Below are 18,655 nucleotides of genomic sequence, written 5' to 3' on the forward strand. Positions count from 1 at the left end.
TGCACAGGAGGCTGAACAGGAAGCAGGACTGTCATGCCATGAGTAAGTGGCTTCTTGAACTTCAGCCTATACAAGCAGAGGATTAAAACATAGTCATTGTAAAATTGTGCTTTATTTGTATAAAAAAAAGATGATTTTCCTCTGGACTACCTGGTATGATTTTCACCTTGGATTTTTAATATCTGAATCCTCTCTAAGTTAGAGAATTTAGAACTCTCTAAATTCTAGAAAATTGACTGTGTTCTCCAAAATCTAGTTTGCATATTTATGCCATTAACAACTATTTTTTGCCTTTGTTTCATAATGTTCCTCTCATTAAATATGCCTTTGAAGTCTACTAAGTTGCTTATAAAATTAAGGAACATGTGTTCAAACATCTAAAAAATTCACTTATTTTAGGTACAGATTGTTTATGTTACCATTAAGAAAACTGCTTAAGCAGAAAGATGGAGATTAAAAACCTAGAAAATCTCTTAAGTCTGCTCAAAAAAAAGAAGTTATTTTAGTGAATGTTTACATATTCCATGATAGTTTTATCACTTTTTTTTTTTTAATTAGGACAGCTTTGAGAAAATCCCATTAAGTAAGGAAGCAATTAAGTGGTTTTAGCCGTATGGTGATCATCTCCTGAAAAGCTTCTATAAAAAAAAGCCTCCTTGGTGAATCTTTCTTTACAGTCTCACAGGTGTGCAATACAAGGGCTATAAAACCATCACTAGCAGTATATGTTAGAATATTCTATGACATGATTGTGAAGAAGAAATGTGTTTATTTTGCAAAAGGGAAGAGGAGGGGAGGGGAGGGGAGGGGAGGGGAGGGGAGGGGAGGGGAGGGGAGGGGAGGGGAGGGGAGGGGAGGGGAGGGGAGGGGAGGGGAGGGCAGGGGAGGGCAGGGGAGGGAAGGGGAGGGCAGGGGAGGGGAGGGGAGGGGAGGGGAGGGGAGGGGAGGGGAGGGGAGGGGAGGGGAGGGGAGGGGAGGGGAGGGGAAGGGAGGGGAGGGGAGGGGAGGGGAGGGGAGGGGAGGGGAGGGGAGGGGAGGGGAGGGGAGGGGAGGGGAGGGGAGGGGAGGGGAGGGGAGGGGAGGGGAGGAACAGTTGACTTGGAAGGGACCTATAATAATCATGTCCAACTGCCCAGCCACCTCAGGGCTGACCAAAAGTTAAAGCATGTTATTCAGGGCATTCAAATGACTCTGACAGGACAACAGTCACTGAAAAGCTTGGGGCACAACCACTTCTCTAGGAAGCATGTTCCAGAGTTTGACCACCCTCTTAGTAAAGAAATGTTTCCTAATGTCCAGTCTAAACCTCCTGTAACGGACACAGCTTTGAACCATTCCCATATGTTCTGTCACTGGATCCCAGGGAGAAGAGCTCAGCACCTTGCTATCCATTTCCCCTCCTCAGGAAGCTGCAGTGAGCAATGAGGTCACCCCTCAGCCTCCTTATCTCACAGAATCACAGAATATGCTGAGTTGGAAAGGACCCACAAGGATCATTGAGTCCAACTCCTGGCCCTGCACCCACTCCCAAGAGCCACACCATGTGCCCAAGAGTATTGACCTAACACTTCTTGAATTCTGTCAGGCTTGGTGCTGTGACCACTTCCCTGGGGAGCCTGTTCCAGTGCCCAACGACCCTCTGGGCAAAGAACCTTTTCCTAATATTCAACCTAAACCTCCCCTGACGTAACTTCAGGCCATTCCCTCAAGTCCTGTCACTGGTCATCACAGAGAAGTGATCAGTGCCTGCCTCTCCTCTTCCCCTCATGAGGAAGCTGTAGACTGCAATGAGGTCTCCCCTCAGTCTCCTCTTCTCCAGGCTGAACAGACCAAGTGACCTCAGCCGCTCCTCATGCGGCTTCCCCTCAAGGCCCTTCACCATCTTCATTGCCCTCCTTTGGACACTCTCTAACAGCTTAATATCTTGCTTCCATTGTGGTGCCCAGAACCGCACACAATATTCAAGGTCGCACCAGTGCAGAGCAGAGTGGGACAATCACCTCCCTTGACTGGCTGGTGATGCTTTGCCTGATGCCCCCTAGGACATGGTTGGCGCTCCCAGCTGCCGTGGCACTAATGACTCATATTCAACTTGCCATTGACAAGGGCCCCTAAGTTCCTTTCCACAGCACTGCTTTCCAGCACCTCAGTCTATATGATCCAGAGTTGCCCCATCACAAGTGCAGAATCTCCAAACTAGACAAGCCCAGAGTCTTCAGCCACATCCTACTGGACATTCCTTCCAGCCCTTTCATCAGCTTCGTTGCCCTTCTTCAGAAGTATTCAAGGACCTTGATATTTTTCTTAAATTGTGGGACCCAGAACTTCACATAGTGCTCAAGATGAGGACACACTAACACTGAATACAGTAGAGTAATCACCAACTGGTTATGCTGTGTCTGATGCAACCAGGAAGCAGTTTTGCCTCTTGTCTGCCAGAGCACATTGCTGGCTCCTATCAAACCTGCTGCCAACCAGCACCTCCAGGACCCTTCCTACAGGTCAAATAACAGAAAATAGTCCATATCTTGGAATAAGCAAAAGATTAATTAAATTCTAAGTAGGAGTTTTGGGCTTTAACTGTGACAGATGCTGTGTTTGCACCTGGAGAGTAGGGTACTTGCTCACTCAACACAGAAAATGTTAGTACAAACATTCCCAAGATATTGGGGAAAGAAAGCAAAAATGGCAACTTTAGGAGAGATGGACCCTTCCGGAAGTTCCTTCCATGATGACAATCAAACTGCCCTGAAATGGGAGCGGCTGACTGGCTTTATGGATATAGCCCAGGGCTGGATTTAAATGCAGAAATTCATCATTTGCCACAGCTCTTAAGTGACCATGAAATACAAGTTGTAAATGGAATAATAGTTCAAAATGGGGGATTTATTAGTTCTATTCTCATTTCAGATTATATTCACTCTAGGGGCAAGGCCAGCTGTCCTGAAATTATTTCCTTCTGATTGGGAACAACAGGGTCAGGTTACTTCACAGGCTACTACGGCATGCCCAATACAGGGTATTAGCTAACAGGCAATCAGAAAGTGCCTGAGCACAATCAACTGACTACACCCAGCAACATTAGAACATTGGACAATGGGAGTAAAATCTAAGAACTTAAACTGGTTTAAAATTAGCTTTGTTTCTATTTCAGTATTTAATACTGACTGAAAGATTTCAGTTGACACAGTGTTGGGGAAAAAAACAACTTAAGTTTTCTTCATATCTTTTTAAACAATGATTTTGTTCTTTGTAAATATAATCCAATTTTTATTTTGGCTTTCTCTGTAACTCGGACTTTTATTTCAAAGTCTCACTTTTTGTCAGAGCAGTGAAGAAAACTCAATTTAAGATAGAACCTCAGGCATGCAGTATATATCAAATGAAACTGAAAACATATTTCTTCCCCATTTCCCACACTATAAACAAGATGAATACTTCAGCACACACATGCACAAATTCCACAGTCCTGACCAGCATGAAGTAACAAAATGAGGGAAGTTTTGAAAATTAAGCAACCTCAGTCCCCTGTCTTCCCAGGACTCAATGCTTTGTGCTGCCCTTTGTCTGGAGACAAGTGCATGCAGGCAAGAAGCCCCCTTATCCCACCGTTCATCACCCCATGAGAAAAGAAGTGCAGTGTTACAGCTGGAAGGACATGAATAAGCCCTTCTGATGTAGTCCTCTGCCTACAGATTACCTATCAATTAGGTTTGGTAGCTTGGGTCTGAGATTGAGGTAACAAGTAACATGTTTGGTCCAGATGAGAGAGGTGTGGAGGGCTCAATGTTAGTGCAGTGCCATGCTCCCCTTGGCATGCCTTCTGCAGTGCCAGTGTCCCTGGAGCTGTAGCCTTTGTGGTTCCCAGAACCCTAACCCTAATCCTAAAGACAGTTGGGGGCTGAGGATGAGGTCTGCAATACCATGTTTGGCCAGGCAGAGAAATGACTAAACCAAGGTATCACCCAGAAGACAACACTTCCGTTATAAGCAATAAACTGCTTTTCATTCACAGCCTCCCAAGGGAAGGTGCAGAATTGGTTCAATCTCCTCAGCTCCCTACATTACATTTATCTCAATATATATTTATAACATTCTAAGAAAGTATATAATTGCAATCACTGCAGAATAAATTCATATTCATTAATTCCTACAAAAATACGATGGACATCATATATTAAGAATATAAAGCATAAATAAACCATAGATTACTTTAATTTCTCTGATATAAAGCAGTTAAAGGATTGTGTGCTGTAGAAGAGAACCCTGCCAAAGTAAGGGGGCATGCCTGGGCACTGAAGAATTAAGTATTTGCTTAAGTTTGTGGGACAGGAGACCAAGAGAATTGTAGAGACTAATACAGTTAATTTTTTCCAAAATGGTGAAAGAGGTGCCTGGTAGGGCTTTCCCATGTCCTTTGATTGCACCACTGCATCTATTTTTTTCTTTTCTTCCCAGATTCAAGTTATTCAGTATTTAAACTGCACTCTTTCTTTTAAAATAACCTCTCAAGGATCAGACCATGCAGCCTCATGCAGCCCTGGGCTGAGGCAGTGCTCCCAAAATTATGTCAAAATGTGAGCCATGCCCAAGAAAGGACTATAGGATTCAGCTGTATGTGAAGAAAAGGCTTGAAATTGTGGACCATGGTATCAGGATAAGACTTTATATTTCAAACATATATTTATTCTTTTCACTAAATCACAAAGAGGAGAAGTGGGGAATATCACTGTAGAAAACCATATGGTACTTAGATTTCCAAGCCAGAATTATGTGTACTAAATATTTATAGAATCCAGTGATATTCTCTTCTTTCTGTTTATTCCTTACATGTCACCCAGAGCAACTCTGGCCAAGCACCAATCAAATATCCAAGCAAGTTACAGGCAATCTAAGCATGGGGAAAGAGAGAAAACAGATCACCAGTAGGCTCATAATTAGCAACCTAAACCTGGAAGGAGGCGCTTGGGAAGTGCTTCTGATGCGTCTGGATTCCAGCCCTCACCCCACGTCACGAGTGGTTTCAGAAATTGAGTTCTCATTCTCTGCAAGGGGTAGGGAAGACATACACAATATTTTTGGCTAGATCGAGCAGGGGCATATGTGGAGCAGCTGCAAAAGCAGACATCCGTCTGCTCTCAGAGACCAACATAAGAACAAAAACGCTTCTCAGTGATGACAGCTAACTTGCTCCTGGTGTCTACTGGGTAAGCTCTGTCTTCCTACCTGTGGCATGCAGGGCTGTTTATTTTGCTTCAGACAAGAACAATGCAGTGTCCTACTTATCACCTTGTGCTTAGAAGAGGACTTGAAGGAGCTACTGAGGTACACAGAAGATCTGGGACATAGCTTAATAAGAGTCAATCTTCTTATCCAAGGTCTAGCCTTGACATAGAAATCTTCAGGTCTTTTTCTCTTTCCTCGGCAGTCTTATTCCCTTCCCTGCTCCTACCTGCTTTCCCTTTCCTTTCAGTGTGAGAGCTACCAATCCCCAACTACCCCTTCATTCTTCAGGAATAATAAAAGGATTTAAAAAAGCATAACAAGCCCAATACACACTACTTTACTAAAAGGTGCAGCTTTCACTGCCAATTACCCTCAGCATCAATTTAGACAGAATGTGGGATGCTGCTTGTTGAACATTCTGCATAGATGTTGTTGCTATACAAAGTATGGTGCAGACAGGTCTTATTAGTATTATGTAGAGTAGAAATCACCTACTTTTGCATATATACAGAGACAACTTCAGATTTATAATAAATTTTTGCATGCTACAAAAATAACAATAATTTCAGAATCAGATTGATGATATCAACCAAACGAAAGTTGTATCTTCAATACGAAAAATTCTTCCACTTTTATAATTACAATTTACTATGAAATTGGTACTCAAAAGTTCCTTTCTCTCTGTCACTGAAACAGCTATTTACAATGAAAAACATACTTACCAAATTTTGCCAAAAGTGTAATAACCACACATCTGTTATTCTTCAAATATATATTTTCTAAAACGGTATTTACTTAACATATAATAACAGTTATTAAATCATTCTTAAGTCTGTTTTGTGGAACTGTAATGTAAAGCATTACACATATAGAAGAAACATCACGGGAACAAATGTAAAAAGGGAATAGGAGTGTTGTTAGTAGCTGAGTAGTTACTAGTCACATTAGAAACTACAACTCAGAGAAGCATAGTAAGAGGAAGACTGGAAGTCTGGAAACCCCATAGAACAATGAGTTTTAAGAGGTCTGATGCCTTCCACTTAAAGTTTTAAAATTATTAGATAATTTATAGGTCAACAAATGTAATAACAGAAGACATTTCTGTAATCATTATTAAATCTACTAGACAAGGACATAAGCTTCATCATCTGGTGGCTCAAATTAGAGAAATTTAGGTGTTTGGTTTTAATTTTCTGCACTGTGGCATCATTTCAACAGCTGCATTTCCCCAGTACTGGCTGTGGCTCGTTCCAGGCTCTGCATTGCAAGCCTCACCCCAGCCATGAGCTGGAAAAACACTACTGACTGCATTACAGGATAAGACCAGCTCCATGACTGACCTGATCCTCTTTCCTTTTGAATTTTAACAGGCTTTGTGCGTTAAGCTCTTCTAATTGCCAGTGTAGCCAGGAAACAAGCACAGTCACTGTTAATTGTTCATAACTATTTCACTTGAGATTTCAAGTGAGCCTCCTAGCAACAAGATAAGAGGAAATGGCCTCAAGCTGAACCACAGGAGGTTCAAGTTGGACATCAGGAAGAATTTCTTCACTGAAAGGACGGTTAAACATGGGAAAGGGTTGCCCAGGGAAGTTGTAGAGTCGCTATCCCTGGACATGTTCAAGAAACTGGATGTGGTACTTAATGCTATGGTTTAGTTGACATGAAGGTGTTTGCTCAAAGATGAACTTGGAGGTCTTTTCCGACCTTAATGATTCTATGATTCTATGATATACATTAGGTCCTGAATGTGACTGAAAATATCTTAAGTCTGTGAGACGAACAATGCCTTCTAAAACATATTTTTATCATTTTTGGAACAAAGTACAGCAGAGTTGGCTGCTTTACAGACATTTTTTTGAGTATGTGGGTGCCATCTAAACAAGCCCCAATAACGAACAATAATTCCCATGTTAACATTTGCAAAAAAAGCCATCATACTTAACCATAAATCTACATTTTTTTTGCTTATTAAAGATTATTAAAGAAACCATTAACGTACCAGCTTGCTTGACATTTTTGCTGAGCTTTTTTTGTTTCTTGTAGGACAGTACTATACAAGCTAGTGTTTTCCATAATTCTGAAAATGTGTCCACAATTTTCTTCAGAAAATACAGTCAGGGACTGCAGTCTATATTATCTTGCACAAAGGTGATGACTACCATAGTATGTTACAATTAGCTAATTTGTAATGTCTTGGAAAACAATCAATAATATAAAGGCTTTCATTTAAATCTATCAAACCCACATATACTCTTTTTAATTGAAAAGCTCTTAACTACACTCATTTCCTGGATATAAAGCTACTTTACTTGAGCTCCAGCGTTTTTAATTTCCCTCACACTGAAAAGCAGCATCCTCAGCTCACAAGTAATGCTTACATAAAAGCGTCACAGTCAGATCTCTTGGTGCCACAGTGTTTTTCAGGATATGAAGACAATAGCAATGTAAACACTCTACCATTGCAGAATAAACATCATGTAGCCACAAAAGAGTGGTGACATCACCTGTAAATTATCTAGGCTTAATTTTCTGTAGTGTAAACTGACTGTCCATATCTCCTGTTCCTCAACCCACTCTAAAACAGTTTAGAGAAGAACATTTTGTATGAATCTTCCAGTTTTAAAGAAAAGATTATTCCTCCTTAGGACATTACTTAATATCTTCCCTTTTGCGTGTAAAATCTTGCTTCCTCCTGAATGAGAATGTCCTTGCTCAAACAACACATTCAAATGTTATTGATATTCCACAGCTAACTCAGGTGTGCATAAGTCAACAGCTTGCAGAGAATATGTTTTTAAATAGCAAAGCCTGTTGCTGCTGCTTCTTTTCCTGGAGTTGATACAAATAACATAAGAACAGCTGTATTGGATCAGAGCTAATACAGATGTAGCCCACTGTCCTGTCTCTATCAGTGGCCAAAAAGGGATTCCTACTGAAAAGAATAAGATTAGGGAAAGCATGTAGTAATACATACCCAGAATAATCTCTCAGGTCTGAGAGATTTGCAGACCTGGGATTTCTACTTCTGTGACTGCAAGTTAAGTGTAATTCTATCAACTAAGTGTTACATATAGCAATGTGTATCCCTTTGTTTACTTTGGAATTTATTCCTTAAGATATAAAAAATACCTTAAGCAATAACATAAAATATGATATTAAGCAAATATGGTTATAAAGGAGTTCACACTGAACTTTGCATATATGTTACTCATCAGTCTTTTAGTCAACTAACTCGAGAAGTTGTGGATGCCTTGTCCCTGGAATTGTTTAAGGCCAATTTTGGTGGGGCTCTGAACAACTTGGTGTAGTGAAAGGTATTTCTGCCCATAGCAGCAGGGTTAGAACTGGATGATGTTTAAGGTCCCTTCCATTCTGTGATTCTACGATACTATAATATATCCATGTCATAAAAATGCTTGTGTTAAAAATACAGGTAAGACGATGAATCTTAAGACCCCAAATCTTAATTGCTCTATCCGTGTGAAGGATTTATCTTTCTTTTTTTCTCTTTGCTGGTTCTCTGAAAAAGCTGGTAAGAGAACATACTTGCTTCTGTGATTATGGCAAACCAAGTGAATTCAAATCTTCACCCCATCTGTGCTAACTAATGTGCTGCTTCAAATCAAGTTACTCTAGGATGACAAGCAGTCTCTCAAGGTGCAGAAGTGACATTTGAGAGCCTTTCTGCTTTTCAAACTAGACTGGCAATAATGGGATCTGCACAGTAATCACTTCTACATATTTGCCTCCTTTCAGACAGGCTTCTCAGTCTATCAAGGATGCTTCATCTTTCATGTGGTACATACACTGCATATACACAGCTATCATGGGTTCTCTTTCTTGCTTTGAAACTCAGTTAAAAAAACATTGACCATTTTCCGTTGACACTTTCAAACCACAGACCCAAGGTATCAATTCATTCTAGCACTCCTCAAAACTTTTTTTTTTTCCTATTCTGCTGGAGACAAGCAGGACCAACAGGTGCTAATTCATAATTTGGGTGATGGAAGAATCAATAGTTTACCGTAGTGCCTTTCAGACATGTTTGATGTCACGCAGAATGAAATGCTCATCAAGGTACCAAACTGCACGTAACTTAAGAAAAAGCACCATCTGTGAAAAATAACCTTTCAAGGATATCAAAAGCAGCCACCGAGAATGTGTAATTTTCACTAATATCGAAAACTTTGCTTAAGTGGAGGGCAGACTCTTTTGCTTACCATTTGTCGAAAAATAAACATGACATTGAGCATCTGAATCCCAACATCAGATCACTCTTTACTGGGCTTGGCCTAGTTTAATTTACAAGACAGACATATGTTTGTGGTATGATGACCTTGTGGTTAAGCCTTTCTGCAAGAAATTCTTGCACTTGAGGAATTTTGCATATTGAATTTTCCTGTGATGATGAATAGCTCTCTGACATCTTTGGACCTCTTTCAATTTCATTTACTTTTGTCAAAAATTTTGTGGAAAAAATAATATAAGTGAGAGCAGTATTTTCATTCATAAGTAAGACTTGTGCCCAAATGGTGTGTCCCTTTTTTAATACTAGCATGCTGTATAGTTGCCAACAAAAAACCACCACAAACCAAGTTCATATGGTGAATAAATTGCTTCAGATCGACTGGGGAAAGAGAAGAGGACACAAACAGAAAAGCTGAACACATGTGTGCATGACACTGCATGACTTCCTTTCTAAATTTGAGGTCACTGATAAATTCAGTCAACTAAAATAAATAATTCTGCAAATTCACCCATGCAGTTTTTCTTCCTTTACTTTTTGCACTGGTAAGGAAATAAATTTATGGCTTACCTTTCAAAACCAATCTGCCGTAATGTTTTCTCCCATGTTGAACCTATACAAAGAGAGAAAAAACAAACATCCTCAGTGAAGAACCTTTTTGGTATGAACACTCTTCTCCTTTCCTTGTGCAGCTGGGGTCATAAGGAGATTTTTCCACCCCTACAGAAGTACTTGTAAATAACATCTGTTTTCCCCCGAGTGAAGAACTGTTGAGAGAGGCTACCACCCGCTGACATAACTGTGTGGAGGGGTATCAGCCTATATAACTCCTTTACATTGCAAAGCAGATAGTCACTGCTACAGTTCACTGCAATTCCAAGGGTGGTCTCCTCTGCTAGAGCAATGTGATCTGTTCTTGACTCCTGAAAGTGCTGAGTTGGCATCTCACATCACGCACTCTTCACATTTCAGCTTTTCATTTTACTGTAGTGTTCGCATGATTCCTGCTGAAAGCTTTACAACTCCTTCTGAAATCCAGGCCTTTTCATTTTAAGCAAAAGCATGAAGATGAATTTCTGCTTTATTGTTTAACCCTTCATACTCACAAAAACAGCTGCAAAGGACTCTTTCTCAAAACCCCACAAACTACTCTCAAATACACAGACTCATTCAAAGAATTGTCCTCAATATTTGATACACTTAATACAGATTTTACCTAGATTTTCTCCAAAACAACTCCCCCCACACTCCAAGTATTAGGTGAGCAGTTTTCAGCTCTTGGCAGGTTTCCTTGCTGATTGCCAGTCTCTTTTTTTTCCTACCATTATTTGGTCATTATAAATACAGGCTACTAAGTGCAAAAATATCTAAAGTCATGCAGGTCTGAAGACAAATATGTAGGAGGACATGAAGCTGGTTCAGAGTTTGCTCTCTGACTTTTTATACTACTGTGGGAAATGCAATAGAACTGAATGTCATGTCAGCAACTGCAATTCTTTTTGAATGATTCATCTGAATCATTCACTGAAATCTCAAAATCAGAGAAGAGACAGTAATTCCAATTCCTGATGCATTCTATCACCCAAAGGGAAATATAAATTAGGAAAATTTAAAAAGGTTCCCTGTGAGTGACATTGAGTAGCACCACAGAAACTCAGAGACAAGTAGAAATGTCACCAAGAAGTACTGAGAAAGAGCGGAAATATATGAAGGAAAGCAACTTTCTCTGACTTAAATCAGGAGAATTTCAGGATTAAATGCATATTGTGCAGCATGGGCTTATACATAGACTAAAACAAAATCATGGATTAGATTCTTTCTACAGACAATCCAAGTCCTACTTGACAAATTGGTATGGAGAAAAGTGGTGACATAATACTATCAATCAGAAAAACCTTTGCATATGTATCCCTTAACTTCATTAATTTTCCATTCTGTTAAAGGAATCAATGACCTGCCATGTCTGTAGTATAGTATTTATCTCTAATCTGCAACATGTTAAATATTTGTCTAAGACCTAGTAAATGCTTTCCTTTGAACTTGGGACACTTCCTGACAACCCAGATAAGCATCTAAAAACTCAAGTTCTAAGAAATTTTGGGGTTGAGTGGTTTTTGTTTCATTTTTTTTTGTTTATTTGCTTGCTTTGTTTATTTTTTGTGGGGTTTGGTTTGTCTAGTTTTTTTGGTTTGGTTTGGTTTTGGTTCTGATTTTGGGGTTTTTTTTGACATATCACCTGAATTTTTTCTACTCCATTGACTAAACTTTGCAGTTTAGTCCAAGGAGAATGTGGTAAATTTCTAATATAATGACACAATTTCTCTGTACAATACTATATAGTATCTGTCTGGTTTGTAAATCACAGCCTAAGCAAATAAAAATCAAAATTAATAAAACCTAAAAAGTTAATTTCTTTATAAGCCTATGTTGTTCAAAGCTTCCTTCACAGTTCCTAACTGGACAGCCACTCATAGAGAAAATATTGTGTTGTCTAAGCTGTGCTACTCTAATCTAAAGGAGCTGCATGAACTCCTGTGCCAGGGGAGATTTAGGTTGGATAATAGGAAGAATTTCTTCACAGAAAGGGTGATTAGACATTGGACTGCCCAGGGAAGTGGTGGAGTCACCATCTCTTGGGGTGTTTAAGGAAAGACTGGACATCTGGTTGACATGGACTCAAAGTTCTCAGAGGTCTTTTCCAACCCAATTGATTCTGTGATTCTGTAATGGGTTGGTTCCTGGTCAGTTCCAAACATGGTCAGTATACCACATTATGCTCTTCTGGAACCCCTTCTTCATTCGACTTCTCACCATCAGTCACTTCAAACTTTGGTCACACACGTTTTCAGCTAAAGGCTCTAAAATACTTTTCTAATGATCATGGCTAGGCTTTGTGAACAAAGATTTGGGAAGGGCTCTACCCACATTTGCTACAAGCGCACTGGTGGCTAAAAAGGCCAATACAAGATAGATAAGTCTGGTTGCAAAAGGCACAGCAGAAAGACTCCTTAGGTGGTATCGGCAAGACACGATTCTTTCTGCGTTGTCTTTTCTCCTCGAGCGTGATTCTGCGTGTGTTCTCACAAGAAGCAGCAGCATTAGAGATAGCATGTCTCCAGACCTCCCAGTTGGAAGCCAGAGTAGACCAGTTATGTTGATCAATATGGCCAAGGCTGAGATGTTGTTTCAGGGAGTCCTTGCATCTTTTCTTCGGGGCTTCTCTCTTGCGGCAGCCAGTGGCAAGTTCACCATAAAGCAGGATCTTAGGGAGGTGGTGGTCCTTCATCCTGGAGATGTGCCCTGCCCATCGCAGCTGTGTTCTCAGCAACATGGCCTCAATACTTGTGACTGCTGCTTGCTCTAGAACAGACGCATTTGTCACATAATCTGACCAGTGGATGTTTAGGATTGTACAGAGGCAGCGTTGATAGAAGCACTCTAAGAGTCGCAGGTGGTGGCGGTAGATGACCCATGATTCCGACCCATATAAAAGAGTAGACAGCACTATGGCTCTGTAAACACTGATCTTTGTACTTTTCTTCAAGTGTTTATTTTGCCAAACTCTTTTATGGAGTTTTCTGAAAGCACTATATGCCTTTGCTAACTTGTCTATCTCTCCATCAATTTTACCATCCGAGGAGATGAGGCTACCTAGGTAATTAAACTGCTGGACTGATTCAAGCTCTGATTGGCCAATGGTGATATGGGGATAATGGAAGACTTCCTGAGGTGCAGGTTGATAGAGGACTTCTGTCTTCTTTAAGCTGACTTCCAGCCCAAAAAGCTCAGCAGCCTCAGCAAAGCAGGATGTTAAACGCTGCAGAGCTGCTTCTGTGTGGGTGACGAGGGCGGCGTCATCAGCATAAAGCAGCTCCCGGACAAGATGGTTTAAGGTCTTGGTGTGGGCTTTCAGTCGCCTTAGGTTGAATAGGCTTCCATCAGTACAATATTGAATGTAGATACCATCTTCATCATCAAGGTCTGCCATGGCCCTTTGGAGCATCATACTTTAGGGCAATGGACACAAAGCTTTTCCATTCAGGACTGTTACAGCTACAACCAGTGACCAATGTAAAAACACTTTTAATTGTTCCCATTCAGTGCAAAGCAGGCAGAGACTTCAGGCCCATATCCAGCAGAGCATATAAGAGGCTTCAAAAGCGAGGTGGAGAAAGCTCTACCTTCACTTTATGGGAAAAAAAAAAGTCAAAGTCTGTTCTGGAATAATTGAACAATGTCCACTGTTTGATCAGTACAAAGAGCTTCTACTTGGGCACATGTATGTGCTTGTGGTGGGGCAAGACTGCTGCCTGCACAACTATATACATACAATACCTTTCATCACACTGAGTTCATATTTTATAAAAAGAAGTCCTCTACATCTTTAAGGCAGAACAACAAACATTCTCACATACATTTATTTCAAATAAATATGAAAACCAAAAATAACGTGTAGCACATGAATCATCAACATTTGATTGAGATAAGTAAAGACCTACTCCATTAATGTCTTCTATTATAAGTAAAGACCTACTCCATTAATGTCTTCTATTATAAGTAAGTAAAGACCTACTCCATTAATGTCTTCTATTATAAGTTACCCCCCAAACCCAACAACTTCTGGAGTATAACTGGTTTCACCCAGCACTGATGAATTAAGTCATTGTTAAAAAGATGACTGTGCCACTCCACAGGTAAGTGCAGGGCAGACACAAGCAATTCTCCATATACTTTATGCAATCCTGTTGGCTCTGGAAGAGTAGCCAATGGATTTTGAAGTCTGAAGATTTGATGAGTGTTGAAGAAAAGAAATATCAACTTCTTAAAGCACAGGCTGGTACTGGCATGGCATCTTTAGCCAGGGTTTCTATACTTTCCACTGTTGTATATATTAGTGTGTGAATTTTTCACCCCATGACTGACTATACTTCAGTTGTATGATGTATAGAGAGTCCTACCGAAGACAGAGAGGGAGAGAGAAAGAGAGAAAGGGAGAAAGGGAAAAAGCAAAAGAGAAAAGGGAATTTTCTCCATTGGTTTAAAATAATCTTTTGGCTGCAGCTGCCTACCAGAATGCATGTGACTCCTCTGAAACAAATCCCGCCAAGAACACAACTAACATATATTAAAAAAACCCAACATACCACATCTTTTTCTATGGAGTCTTATTTTAAAATGTTTATGATCTAAATATTCTGTTTTAAGACTTAACCAATTCCATTCACAATAGTATCAACTTCTACACTACACTAACAGCCAAAAGTAAATACCCTGAGGTAACAGCAGCACTGAAAAGAATAATGCTATTAAAAGTCTACAAAACCTATTATTTGATTTAAACCTTACCCATTGCTTCCAAAACATTAAACAAGATTTAAGTCACGTAATTCTCATTAAAATCAAAAATGGACTTATTCAAGACATAAAGACTTGATCCTGCTCCCAAAGAAATCAATAGGAATCTGGCTATTCAATTCAGTCTTTCTGCTGGGACTACGGAAAATATTCACCTGTTGACTTTCAGAATCAATTAACTGCTACACTTGAGTTGCTAAGTTAATCTGGCTTCCCTTTGCTTTCTGTTTTTTACCACCACATCAAAAATACTGTAACTGTTTATAAGAATGTCTTAAAGTGGTACCCATGTAATTAAGCTTTTGTTTCAAATATTTGCCCCAGATTATTTCCATTTATTCCAAAGATTCTGTTTCACATTAACAGCTCTAGCTTTAAAATTCTTGAAAAAGATGAACCATAATACAGTTCCAAAATTACTGCTCATATTTAATAGGAAAAATGGTAAAATGCACATCATGGACACATATGCACTCAACGAAATCCTAGCATGAGAATGAAGGTATAAGAATAAAAAATTTAATAAGATAAAATTAAAAACATCTTGCTGAAATGCACAGTTGTCTTCTTTGACAGGTAGGCTTTCATTCACATGGCAGTTTCCATATTTGGTTTGGTTTGATTACAACTCTGCTTACTGTGAACTTGCGACAAGTGAGAAGACTCACAGCCCACTGCTCGGTTGCTTGCCTTTACAAACTATGAAGTTGTCTAGCTGCTGAAGTGCACTGGTGGGCATAGGGAAAACACAGAATAACATATCCATAGAATCACAGAATAGTGGAATACCAGGTCAGAAGGGACCTCTAGGGTAACCTGGTCCAGCCTTTCTTGGCAAAACCACGGCTAGATGAGAGTCCTAGTACCCTGTTTAGCTGAATCTTAGAAGTGACCAGTGTTGGCAAAAAATATTAAGCAAGTGATTTTCATCCATTCATGGAGGTTGCAAAGTTATTCACTTTGAGCCATATCATGCCCGTTCTCCCAGTACAGCAGAGATCCGCAGCCGCTCAGGGAGAAGCCTGGCATGAATTGTAAATGCAGAGCAGAAATATATGCCTCCTTTGCCATGCCCATTCAGGTATGCATGAAGGTCCCTGCTGATCCTGTGTTCCCTATGACTGCGTGCAGTGATTATCCACAGCCTGCTGCCTTCTCACTTCTCCAGAGTTAGTGGCTACTTGAAGAACTACATGCTTGTGTCTGGCTCTGCTCTTCAGGCTTTCTAACAGTAAGAATAATAATTCTTGCATTCTTTGCTCACTGTGATCTGACATAAGGATCAAAGGGCAAAACACGGCTTAACTGAACCAAAAGGCATTGTTTGACATTTTTTAGTAAGCATTAAGGGAGCCTGTCAGAATTCAAGTATACAATGGGAATAATATGAAGATCTGCAAAGACTGGAATAGCACAAAATATCTGTAAATTCCATTGACTCAAAAAGACTTTTTTGGAGCCTGTCAATGGGGTAAACAGAGAGTCACCCAGACTCTCCGAAGGAACTATCAAGGCACCAGACATACCATAGTCACACTAAGCTCATCAGAGTTACATGCAGGAGTGACGGTATATTAGAAACAGGTAATATTCTTGGAATAGTAACTGAATTGATATCTAGCATTTTGAAGGAAAGTAGTTTCAGAGGAACAGCTGAATTTGCAATGGTCAAAATAGTCCTATCAATTTCAAAATTTTGATCTAAACCCTGTGACACTTACTAGTATTCTTCAAACCATGAAAAATAAAAAAGGGGAAAAAAACCCTTTCACATACTCAAGAGATACAAAACAGCAATACAGAATACTCCAGAAACTGAAAGAAACATTTTGTTAAACCTTTCCATTGCAGGTGTCACTTCTTGACTCTGTTTCTCAAAAAACTTGTATCTTCCAAACAATCAAAAAAACTATATTTTTTAGAAATCCTACTTTTTTGCTTTTTAACCAAAATAAACCCAGAGGTTTTGTGAAACCAAATAGTAGTTTTGACTACAGAAATGCATGTGGCACAGGAAAGCACTTTTTCTTACTCTGCACAGTATGACAGAGGCATTGTTAACACTTACTTACCTGTACATTGTCTATCCAATAGTTAGTTAGATAAAAAGGTGATGCACAGAAATAATAATTTCTCTCATGAGAAGTGGTATCAGACAATGCTACCATGGCATTTAGCACCTATCTGTCTATTTTGAGAAATAAATCTCTCTTACACTTCCTATTCTCTTGATTCAAACTATTTAGGCTGCATCCTGCACTCATCACTTTGTAATTTTATCACCACAGTCTGTCATCTGGGATAATGATATGACTTTCTTAAGGACATGTTACTATTCTGCTGCATCCATGCTGATGTTTTAATTCAGAACTGGAGAGTATTTCTTGGGCAAACCTCTACTATGCTTTGGTTTGCACAACCGAGTGATCTTAGAGTGCACAAACTGGATTCGTTTTACATGAAACTAAGCTGCACCCCAGGGACACAACTGTCGTGTTTCAGTCGCTAATGGGTATTTGGTCTGTGTGACCAGAGCAGAGCTATTCCCCAGTAAACCTCACTCAAACCACCAAAACACGGCAGCCAGGGACTCTACAACGAATGCCTCACTCCTATCGCACCGTGCTGCTTGCTAAGGCAGACGTGGCTCACTTTACCACTCCCAGTGCCCGTCCTGGAGTGTTCCCAGAAAAGCTTTCTAGTTACAGTCACCTTGAGGCATGAAGGAGCAGGTCAGGGTGCTCATGCTTAGGACTGTTTTCTGGACTGTATCCCACCCACTGCAGTGAACCTTCTTACTGCCCTGAGAGTACTGAGTTGGACTGGATGCTAAGCACTGTCACACTCCCTATAAAACCCCAGGGAGCCAGCTCTGTAAGGCATGAGAGCAGACTATTTAATTTTTCAAACAACTTCTCAAGGGGAAGGAATAAGGGAAAATCTGGGCTGTTATGGTTTGCTGTGCATGTTGAAGAGACTAAAACCACCAGTAAAATAGAAGCTTAGGGTCAGTCCAGGATTCTGTCTAGATGAAGAAACTGATTGCTGAATACATACCAAGAAAGAGGTCATATCAAGAAGAAATATCAGATTTTGCAAGTCTTTACTTGCCTTCCACTCATACCAGCTTTCAACAGATTTTTGACTGAATAAAGAGTACAAATTTGATCCCTCCACAATAATGTCATGGGAAAGATTTACTGTGTATTTTCTCCTGTGAGGAAAATGATACATTATTATCATGAAATACAGAAATTGCTTTCCTATTAAAAAAGAAAACTTGACTCATTCCATGTTAACCAGAAAAATAGTCATCATCAAAAACACTACTTCTCCTCTAAGGAGATTTTAATGAGTGGGAACTTTTACTAATAAAATAAGCAGACGAGGAATATAGAACAAAGTGCAACAGTAGTGACACTGTATTTGTGTGTGTGCACAGAGATGCATATTGTTTTAAAATGAGTATTAAGAAGACAATGGATATGCTAATGTGATTAACAGTTGTATGTGACAGTCACCTCTTCCAGCCTGTGGCTTCCCTGGGAACTCTGGTCATTCAGAAGGGTCAGCAAAGCTCCCACCGATAAGTTAGGACCCTAAAAGCAGCTGCTTCACAGGCCTTATCCATATTCTTGAGGTTTAGGGTTTTGGGGTTTTTTTTGGATCTTGATTAGCACTTACAATTGCATGGCTGGGGGAGGATTTTTTTTTTTAATTGAATGTTTAACTTAAGCTAACATAACGTGAAACATTCCATAGTGCACCTGGGACATAATTGAGCTAGCATCTTACTGGAGACAGGGGCAGATCCCAGCTCACTTT

At 39.9% G+C, this 18,655-nt stretch overlaps 1 protein-coding gene across 1 annotated transcript in view; it reads right to left on the minus strand.

Moving 5' to 3' along the window:
* Positions 1 to 18,655, minus strand: part of PIEZO2 (piezo type mechanosensitive ion channel component 2) — a 294,414-nt gene that overhangs the window by 146,303 nt on the left and 129,456 nt on the right. The window contains exon 4 of the mRNA XM_032707117.1: positions 10,046 to 10,088. Within this exon, the coding sequence (XP_032563008.1) occupies positions 10,046 to 10,088 (43 nt within the window). The remainder of the gene's footprint in view (positions 1 to 10,045; positions 10,089 to 18,655) is intronic.

This window comes from Chiroxiphia lanceolata, chromosome 1, assembly GCF_009829145.1.
Source record: "Chiroxiphia lanceolata isolate bChiLan1 chromosome 1, bChiLan1.pri, whole genome shotgun sequence".
In the NCBI taxonomy this organism is placed as follows: domain Eukaryota; kingdom Metazoa; phylum Chordata; class Aves; order Passeriformes; family Pipridae; genus Chiroxiphia; species Chiroxiphia lanceolata.